Genomic DNA, 10989 nt, shown 5'->3' on the forward strand with positions numbered 1-10989 from the left:
AGTGTGTAAAGATGGACAAGCAGTGGCAATGGACAAAAGGGAGAACAGTGCTTACTGTGTGTCACGTCATGTCTGTGAGACCTTGGTACTGTGCACCTTGCAGAAATCCTTGTGTTCATTTGGGCACTTACTGCTGCACTATGGAGCAGAACAGCTGTTTTGGAGCTAGGTATTTGTAGCTATGCTGATTGAAGTAGGACTTGAAGTACTGGAAGCAGGATGGGCAGCAAAAGGATTGTGAGTATCTTTTTATTCAGTGCTTCAAAGAAAAATAGCTATATTGATTATTTTCCTGCCGAGTTTAGTGTCATAGAACTATATATTAAAATTGTAATATTTACATTTAAATACTGAGTTTGTTTGCGATGAAAACTTGAGAGTTGGATCATTTACAGACAGTTTGCAATCTTCTCTTTGAAGTGCTTGGTTCGGGTGTTCCTTTAGGAGCTTGCCCACACTGGTAAGCACCTTCGGAACATGGGTGAGACTCCTGACTCAAAGCAGTGCATGTCAGGCATTATTGCTCTGTGCATTTTACGACAGAACCTTAGCAATCCTGGTGTCCTAAAAGTAGCACCCTCTGTAGAGTAGTGGTTATAGCTACACTGAATTTTGAGGAAATCTGAGTCCAGATTCAAGCTGAAGAATGTACTTTTTACATGTCTGTGATCATGTTATTTGACTCCTTATCACTTGATCATTCTAGGTTGGCAAACAAGGCGTTATAGAACTGAGGTGTTTTGGCTGTCAATGCATAAATTATTTCAGCATTTTACTGTTTTAGAACTTAGGTATTGCGATAATTGAACACAGATAATTGATGTATTGTGTTGGGCAGCAACTAAACATCTGTATTATGCCAAAGGTTTCAAAAATGAACTAAAATTTAGTCATTCTTTCTGGAATCTCTGCAGTAATTGCACGTGTCCAGTGCAAAGTTACATGCTCTGCGTTATGATGTTTTGGCAACTTACTTGTTTGGGTAATTTGACAATGAGATAAAAACTAGGGTTGCAAAAGAACTTCCTGTTATTGAAAGGGATTCTCAGGGGCTCATTGCGGTTGAATTCGATTTGCTGAGTTGCCAGAAGCAATGGTACTCACACTGTAATCGAGATAAGGATATTTCTTGAACACCTCTAAAATGCTACCAAATATTTTAAGTACTTGGTAGTAAATATTACTGAAAATCTGACACATATATTTACACCTGTTTAGGAAAGACTAACTCCAACTTACCTTTGTATTCAGAAGACTAACAAAACCGGAAGCTTACAAAGTCTCTTCTCTTAAACTTTGCAGATAGCTGTGGCACAGAAGCTCTTAATCTGTGGACTGTCCTTGCTCTTTCACATGACTATTACAAAAACATTGCCTGTGGAATACAACATTGATGAGAACTTCAGAGCTACAGCATCGTGGCCTGTAAGGGTTTTCTACCTATACTTGTCTCTCATGGCTGCCAGACCCAAGTATTATTTTGCATGGACTTTAGGTAAGTGTGGAAAAAAACTACTCTGTATTGTTTCGTTTGAGATGCTGCACCAACTGCGTTTTAAAAAGAGACAGTGCCCTCTTGAGGCCTCATGAAAACATTGTTAGATGTAAATATTACGAGGCATTGTCAAAGATACTGAATGATGTCTCTTTCTTGTGAAACAAAGCCTATCAACCACAGCACTAAGCACAGTGTTGTGACAGTGTGGCAAATGAGATCACGGAATACTGAACAAATCTATGGGAAACGTGAGGGCTTTTGAAGAGTGATATTGTTTTAATGAACAATGTCTTTTTTTCTTTTTGAAATGTGTACTAAAACTAGTCTGATTTGCAATCCTTGGAGTTCTAGACATATCTGAGAAGTGGCTTTAAAACTTTCTGTATTAGTTATCAGTAATTTGCTTGATGTTATTATTCAAGCATGAAGAGAAAATGAATAAATTGAAATTCAGATGTATAATTGTGTTGTTAGCAGCAGATACAGTGGTATTTCCAGAATTGGGTTGATGATGCTTCATTTTTAGTCTTTGTTCACTAAAAATTCTATTTGACAAGTGGCAGAACACCCGTGGTCCCTCATCTAAGATACTGAATAGATGATACGGTTTGAGCAGTGTTTTGCTTTTTGCATCACGTTCTTTAAAAAACAGAACAAACAAAGAAAAAGCAAACCCAACACACACAAACCAAAATGCTGTATGTATGTAACTTGGCATGCTGGATGTGTCTCACAAAACAGATTTCATTGATTTCCTCCTTCAGTTGTACATTATTTGTTGTGTAGTTTTTTTGAGAAAGCATCTGTGGGAAACAATGCAATAAAGAAAACCTTAGTGTGGCAGAGGGGCATGACTCATTTACTGCTTTCTGGTCACTGAATGATGTGCTTTCAGCGTGTCTGGATATAGCAATTTTGGAGCTTGTTGCAGAACGAAATATTTTTGAATATTGTGCTCTTAAACACCAGTATCAGCATCTGTCAAAAGCAGGAATCAGCTGAAAAATGAATAATTTTCTACTCTTCCCCCCATCATTCTTCACATGGATTTCTACTTATGTTTGCTAGCAGTGAAGAGTTAGTTTGTTTTTGGTAGAGTAGTGAAAAAAATAAATGACATCAATTCTGTACTTCCAGCTTGCTAACTCGTTTTTTTCAACTTTCTCCTTCAATTTTATCTCATCTAGACTTCTTATAGTGTGAGCAGAATGTGCAAGGCTGGATGTTATGCTTTTGAGCTGTGTGTTGCTATTCTTTGCACTTAGAAGAAATCTGTTCGTAAAATGAATTATTTAGAATAAATACTAAATGCTGGTTAATAAAATGGGTAACTGTAGTCTTTCTGCTCTAGCTAGCAAGGGATTGTGGTTCAGCTGTTTCTGAGAGCTTAAAATCATTGTCTAATACTTGAAGTTGACATCAGTGATATGACTGCGTGCATCTGTACAGGTTAGGGGCTGACCTGCTGGAAAGGAGATGTGCAGAGAAGTACATTTGTGTCCTGGTGGACGGAAGGCTGGCCATGAGCCAGCAGTGTGCTTTTGTGGTCAAAAAGGCCAATGGCATCCTGGAGTGCATTAAAAGGAGCATGGCCAGCAGGTCGAGGGAGGTGATCCTCCCCCTCTACTCTGCCCTGGTGAGGCCTCATCTGGAGTACTGCGTCCAGTTCTGGGCTCCTCAGTTCAAGAAAGAAGGGAACTGCTGGAGAGGGCCCAGCAGTGGGCCACAAAGATGAGGGGCCTGGAGCGTTCCCCTTGTGAGGACAGGCTGAGAAACCTGGGGAAGCAAAGGCTTAGGGGGGAGCTTATCAATGCCTGTGAATATCTAAAGGGCGGGAGTCAATGGATGGGGCCAGGATCTTTTTGGTTGTGCCCACTGACAGAACTAGGGGCAGTGGGCACATACTGTAACTTAGGAAATTCCATATGAACACAAGAAAGAACTTCTTTAACACGAGGGTGACAGAGCACTGGAACTGGCTGCCCAGAGAGGCTGTAAAGTCTCTTTCTTTGGAGCTGTTCAAAACCTGCCTGGATGCTTTCCTGTGCCACCTACTGTAGGGAACCTGCTTCAGAAGGGGGTTGGAGTAGATGATCTCCAGAGGTCCCTTCCAACCCCTAGAATTCTGTGTTTCTGTGATATCAGATGTATAGCAACAAATTTTATTGCTTTAAAAGATAGTTATTAAAGTTGTTACTGATGAGGGAAAAAGTGTAAATTACGCTTTATTAATTCAAGAGTCACAAATCCCTGTTCCAGACTTGTGAATGTTTGGAGAATCAGCTTCAGGAAAGGAACAGAGCATTTGGGTTGATCTTTTATTTTCTGAGTGCTTTAGATTGGTACCTTCAAAAAGCTGTTGAGAAGAAAGGAAAATACATAGTAATGATACATAAGTAAATGTGTAATACAGATTCCTTCAACATAGTAATAAAAGTTGAGCAAATTCCTAATTCCTTGCCAGTTGTAGGTTAAGAGGTGACAATCTGAATAGAGTGCTTCAGATGAGATCTGAGTTCACACACAGGGTTAATGTCCTGCCACTGGAGGACCTGCACTGCACTGCTACTGGAGAGTCTTTTGACTATGATGCGTTCAATTCCTTAAGGGTAAATTGTGAGAGGGATGGGCCTTGTTTTCCCCAGGGCCATTTGTATTGCCAGGTGCTCCATGGTGAGTGCACAAAGCTGAGGCAAGGGGCTGTGTAAGAGAGAAGGATATCTGTACTGTGAGATAATGATACTATTCATACTTTTGCTTTTGTAGAAGGTTTTTAATTGAAAGTGCCTATGTAAGCATGGATTCTTTGGTTGTTCAAGCATCTGATACAGTGATCGTCTACATTTAAAAATAATACGCATAGGCCTTAAAATGTAACATATTTTGAACTACCTACCTGTTGTGTGATACACAATACAGGCAGTTTACAGTTTGTTTCTTCTTGTCTCATTGCAGCAGATGCAATTAATAATGCAGCAGGATTTGGTTTTAGAGGCTACGACAAAAATGGAGTTACGCGTTGGGATCTAATATCAAATCTGAGAATCCAGCAGATAGAGGTTTGTTCATTGTTGTTCCAAACAAAATATATGGCCACGTAGGTATTTAATTGTAATTACATTAACTTTTTCTGTACATTCTGTTTATCAAGATAGTGTGTATGTTTTAATCAGAAATGACACATTTGTACTCTTAGGGAAGGATCTTAGAATATCTTTTACTTGTCAGCTGATTTCTAAAATATTGTGTGGTTATAAACTGCTGAGTAAATTCTTCATTCAGCTCATTTCAAAATAGGTTTTTTGTGCAGTTCGTGTGCTAGAATTCAGGAATGTTTTGTAACGTTTTACAATTACTGACATAATTGTTTTGGTTTTCTTTTTCAGTCTTCCACAAGCTTCAAGATGTTTCTTGATAACTGGAATATCCAAACAGCTCTTTGGCTTAAAAGGTATCTATTTCTTTAGGGCAAGCTCTTCTGTGCTGAAGTTCCTTTAAGTAAGATGTTTTTGAAGAAAATTTGGCATTTAAAGCTAAACCTTACAAAACAGCACAGTTGTTTAGCAATTGCACGGAACATTCTTCCTATAATGCCTGTGTTAAAGCCTCTGAATTCAGATTACTTAGTGTAAAATGTCTGCTAATAATAGAAACTACTTGACTTCTTCACTGGTCATAGGAAACCTGAAAGTATTAATATGGAGGAGTTTTTTTAATTTTATTTCCTCTTGCCATTCGAAGCTGTTTGTGTTGCTGAAAACTGTGGGCAAAGCATTTAGCTTTGGCTGCCAGCCTGTGTAGGCTGGGAATTTTTTAGCCACGCAGTGATGCAGAACTTTCATCCAGTCTGTGCAAGAACTTTCTGCGCTCCTTCTGTAATGGGTGCATGGCAAATATCAAACCCCACAGTGTGCTATCAAAAAAACATTTACAAATGAATATCCCCTAGATGCATTTTTTCTTGTCTGGGAATGAGTGTCTAGTGATCTAAATCATTGTGCTTCCACCACTTCTTTGTGGTAAACAGAAGCAAAAACAAAAAAGCATTCTTGAGAGTAGCACACAAGTTTTGTTAAGCTTTGCCTGATGACTGTATAGGCAGTCTTTTTCTTTTTCTATTTCTGTAAGTCTGATTTAATTTAGATCCCCCCATCTTGGGATCACTCAGAGGACTTTCTCTCCTATTGTAGGATGACTGGCAACAGCGTGTCGCTTCCATCAGATTTCATTGTAGTATGTGCTCTGCCTTCCATAATTTCTTCTCTAAATATTTTCATGACCTAATAATAAAAATTAAAGCAAACAAAAACAAAAACAGAGATATCATTGGATTATTCTGGCTGAGCCAATTGGCATCAGCATGTGTCAACCGCCAAGAAGAATTAATGCATGAATTTATTTAGAACGGTTGGAGAAGAATCTTTGAGGATAATCTGAATACGTACTGATTCCTTCCACAGGGAAAAGAGAGGAAAGTAGAATATTTTCTTAAGCATTCATTTTCAGTGAAAGATTGTTTTAATGTCTGCGTACAAGGACCATAAATAGTGGTGCAGAGTATGTGTTACAATTACCTGTACTTTGTCAGTTGTAGTGCTACATCCGTTTTAATAGAAAAACTCACATATTTAAACATAATATTTAAACTCACATATTTAAACACTTTGAAACTCGTATATTTAAACATATAAACACTTTGAATATGTCACTTGTTTACCATTTAAAAGAAGGTAAAAAACTTAGGTATTTATCTCCTAAGAGATACAGAAATGTTGGACATAAACATTGTTTCTGTGTTGGTTCTTTTTCCATCTGTGGAAGAGGAACCATCATAACTGTGAATTCCAAATCCTGATTGTGTGTAAGAACTTTGTAGAACTGTTAAGCAGTTAACTGATCTGCACATCTTAAGGATGCTTCAGAAGCATTGTGGATCACAAAATAAAGCAGTTCAAAGGTATTATGGTTAGAAGGATGCACATTAAAGTAGATTTTTGATGATGGGGCCCCGGGCAGCCTTGTCTGGTATTAAATGTGGAGGTTGGTGGCCCTGCATGTGGTGGGGAGGGTGGAGATTCATGATCCTTGAGGTCCCTTCCAACCCTGGCCATTCTGTGATTCTGTGAATCTGTGATATTTACACAGTAGCAACATGTATACATATATATTATATAATACATAGGTATATATATCTCATTATAGTTTTCCTCCCTGGGAAATTGCTCAGCCTATTCATTTTAATTTTTATTTTTCCAAAGGAAACACGTAATTCTGTTTGCAAAACCTCTGGGCTTTTTGTTTCTCTATTCTAGCTTCTTTCCAGGTTTCCTCTTTGTAAGAACAGTGAATGTAGTACTTCTTCTGTAACCTTCAAGGTCTTTCCCTGGCTTTTTTATAGGCAGAATGAATGATTTGAATGGATTAATTACATTTCTTTTCTTTAGATAGCACTGCTACTAGTTCATCAGTATTACCTCTATCTTTTCTTTTGCAGCACCGATCTACTGTTTGCTTATGCTCAGCTGATAGTCACTGTTGATTCATATTTATGATCAGCTGTATTCAGTAATATTACATGGACAGTTACTGTTTTCTATCTTCCACTTTTCTTAGATATTCTAAGACTTTGGACTTCATGTTGGTGATTTTAGAACATCATTCAAATCTGCCAAGATCTCTTTGGATTCTAGTCCTTTACCTGCTGAGAAAACAATGCACGCCTCCTCCATTTCACCTTCCCACTCAAAAAAAAAAAAAAAAGAGAAGGGAAGACAGAGTGAAAAATAACCTTGTTAGCCTGCCACCCAAGCTAGTAATGAAAGCATAGAACCAGGCCGAGGCAGAGCCTTGCTGAATAGCAAGGCTCTGCCCGAATTACGGGCTGCCCAGGGAGGTTGTGGATGCCCCGTCCTTGGATGTGTTTAAGGCCAGGTTGGACAGGGTCCTGGGCAACCTGATCTGAATGTGTGTGTTTGGTGGCCCTGCTAGGCAGGGGGGTTGGAACTACATGATCCTTGAGGTCCCTTCCAACCCGGGTGATTCTGTGATTCTGTGATCTGTGAATAGCTGACACGTCTTCCCACAACTAGAGGAAATCATTACTAAATATAACAAGCCATATTTGAACAGATTTTCGCAGCCTGGACCTCTGTTTCCTTGGTTTGCTTTTAGAAATGTTAAATGAAGTGTTTCAATGGGATTGTTGACAAAACCACGGAGGAATTTTCAAGCTTACATTTAACTCTCTTAAAATGAGGCCTGATGATTTTTCCTGACCTGTGCTGGTAGGGCTAAAATTTGGTTTGTTTATGTAGTTAGTTTTTCTTAAGCTCCTGAATTCTTTGCAGGGGAAGATCTACTTAGTTAAAGCAGTTTAACTAAACCAAAACAGAGATTGAAGCCGTTTACTAATATAAACTAACAAGACCTAATTAACCAGCAGGCAATGAAATACACATTCAAGATTCAAATCATTACTACAGCAGGTAATGTTTTGCCAGTGCATAGTGTTATGGTTTAATGAACAAATTTATTCTGTGACTAATCTCAAGGAGTTTAAAAAATACATGTGCATGACTATACACTTACAGGCAGCCCACCCACACTCTGAAGGACACGTGGGTTACAAAAAACACCTTTTTTCCAAGTGTGGCTCCCTGCCTGTACACAATGTTTTTGGGAGAGGAGGGGTCTCAGCTTGGTGTGAACCTGCTGACTCACGTGGCAGTTAGAGAAGCACGCAGCATCTTCACATGCATGCAGCTGATAGGGTAAGATGTTGCACCCTATGGACAGCATACTGCACTAACAGTCCCCTGGCTGGCTGCAGCCTTTATGATGCGTTCCAGCTCTGTCTTGGCCTTGGCAAAAGTCGTGAAGCTGGTGATGACTTACAGCAGTGCGAAACCAAGTTTGGATTCCAAGGTGTCTCCTCAGCCGTCCCCCAGAGATGTCATGCTGCTTTGTACTTCTTTTTAGGCTGACACCTTCTTTGTTTCAAAAGTCTTTTGGAACGTTCCTGGTTACTGTTTAATCTGGCCAGTGTTGCTTTCTTCCTTATTTTGGGCAAATGTCCTCAGTCTGGTCTATTATGCACACAAGCACCTGCACCCTTCTTAGGTCCACGTTTTTATCCTAATGCTTGTTAGCAAAGTGCTTTTGGCAAGAGGAGGAGACTGTCCTGGTACGCCACACTAAAGAACTCATAGGGTAAAATTTGCTGCATCTGTTTGACTGAAATAAGCTATAGTAGCAAAATACACTTTTGATATTTCACTGTCCAGATTCCATCTCTTTTCCTTTCACTCTTTAACACTGACTGTATTATTCGGTCTCAAAAATCTTTTATATATATGAAAGTAGTAGTAAAGTAATTACATAAGTAGTAAATGTTTTGACTCTGTGTATCATAGCCTTGTCTTCCCCTTTCAGTAACAGATCTACATTCTCTTCTTTCTGTCACTTGCTACGTATTTATAAAACCTTTCTACATGTTGGTATCAATGGCCTTTTTTAATTAAAACTCATTTTTGTTTGCTAGTCTTTGATTTCTGTTCATGCCTGCTTTGTGCTGTTTACTCTTAGTTCACTTTAGTATGCATCTGTTTCCATATTTCTTTTTGGTTTTCTATTTTCTATTGCTTTTTGGTTTTCAGATCATTAAAGAACTCTAGATGAAGCCATATCAGGACCTTACCATGCTTCCTATCATTGTTCCACATCATGATGGTTTGTCACTGTGTCATTTAATGCTGTCTTTTAGCAACTACTGCTTTTCTTGGATTCCTTTTTCCCTTCGTCCTTCTAGAACTCCTCACCGTAGGTCCTTGCTTAGTAATTCAACGTTTCTGTTTTTAAAGAGCAGAGTTCAGCATTCTCCTTATTTGATATCCTCACGTTCCTCAAGTCATTCATCATCATGCTCAAAACTGCCCTACACACGTGTGTGCAACTGCAGTATCTCTGTTACTCAGAATTGAAGGAGTTGTTACTTTTCCCCTTTGCCCATAAGTGGCTTTCGTTTTATGAAAAATATATATCAGACTCATTGCAAGAGTTTAATAGTTTCTGGCTTCTGATCCAGCTTTTCAAACACATTTTTAGATGACTTAAGATCCCTTATTGATACTGTCTTTGGATGCTGCTGTGCAACTTTGCTATAAATAAGCACCATAAAGGATGGCAGTGAGCATAGATAGCACTGAAGGTTTAAATCTGCAGCTGTGAGCAGCTTTAGCCATTTTCTGTAAGTCTTAATGTAGTGGCATTATTTTTAAATAACAGTAATCTGCAACTGTACTGCAAAGAATGCATTAGAGATGATCCTGCTGAAAGTATGAAGGTATAAATGACAACTGGGAAGGTTTGTTAACAATCTGTCTCATGTTGTTTATCTTGATTTGTCTTTCATTTGCTAGAGTGTGCTACGAGCGAGCCACCTTCAGTCCAACGATCCAGACGTTCATCCTTTCTGCCATTTGGCATGGGGTTTACCCAGGATATTACTTAACATTTTTAACAGGAGTGCTAATGACGCTGGCAGCACGAGCTGTAAGTATCAACCAAACATCTTAATTCATAAGTAGTTTTGACAAAGAAAAGTGAGATCACATGAGCAGAGTTCAGGGACAGCTCATGGGGAGCAGTTGTGTTTTCTCAGCAGGATTTTGCAAGCAAATTCAGCATAAGAAATAATGAATCCAGCATAGGAATTAATGAATCTTTTTATATCAGTCCCATTTGATATTGTTTTATTAAAAGTTCTGAAGTGTGTCATTAGAACTAATATTTGGAGTATTCTGTTGGTTTTTTTGCACCCCCCTAGTCCTGAAATACACCTTTGTAGTGAACATATGAAAGTGGTTTACTACGTAGGATCTTTTCAGCAGGAGCGTTCTGGTTTTCATTTGTTCCAAAACTGAGTGGTTACAGAATGACTTCATAGAATAGAATGCCTGCCACCCTCAGACAAGTAGTCTTAAGATGCACTGGATTTAGGGGAGATGGGTGCCTGTGCATTGTTTTGCTTAAATGTGGCTAAAATACTTAGAATCCCTGTGCTGGATTAAACATGCTGCCCTAAAAGGCACGGAATTTCAATGACTTCTTCAGAAGTTAATGGGTACTTTGAATGGTTCAAAGATGTTTGTCCAGACATTTCTATTCCTCTTGTGTTTTTTGTGGAAGTACAACAAATTCTATGCAGTAAAGTAGCACTAATTAATTTATTACTGATCTAACTTAGTATTATATGGGTGTTTTTTTTAGATCAGAAACAATATCAGACACTATTTTGTTGAATCTCCTGCTGTTAAACTATGTTATGATATTATAACATGGATGACAACGCAAGTAGCAATAAGTTACACAGTTGTGCCATTTGTACTGCTGTCTGTGAAACCCTCTTTCACCTTTTACAGGTAAGCACCTTCTCCCTGTTTCCTTTTCTTTAACTAAAAGGAAATGAATTTATTTTCTGTTACAGCACTAGA

At 38.6% G+C, this 10989-nt stretch overlaps 1 protein-coding gene across 2 annotated transcripts in view; it reads left to right on the forward strand.

Annotated features, from left to right (window-relative positions):
* MBOAT2 (membrane bound O-acyltransferase domain containing 2) overlaps positions 1 to 10989 on the forward strand; it is a 90588-nt gene that overhangs the window by 73048 nt on the left and 6551 nt on the right. For both annotated transcript variants that reach the window (XM_042813428.1, XM_042813437.1), the window contains 5 exons: positions 1303 to 1495; positions 4454 to 4557; positions 4885 to 4949; positions 9916 to 10048; positions 10766 to 10917. In XM_042813428.1, the coding sequence (XP_042669362.1) occupies positions 1303 to 1495; positions 4454 to 4557; positions 4885 to 4949; positions 9916 to 10048; positions 10766 to 10917 (647 nt within the window). The remainder of the gene's footprint in view (positions 1 to 1302; positions 1496 to 4453; positions 4558 to 4884; positions 4950 to 9915; positions 10049 to 10765; positions 10918 to 10989) is intronic.

This window comes from Centrocercus urophasianus, unplaced genomic scaffold (assembly GCF_019232065.1).
Source record: "Centrocercus urophasianus isolate 14NV4802_14NV808 unplaced genomic scaffold, USGS_Curo_1.0 seq_10, whole genome shotgun sequence".
Classification (NCBI taxonomy): Eukaryota; Metazoa; Chordata; class Aves; order Galliformes; family Phasianidae; genus Centrocercus; species Centrocercus urophasianus.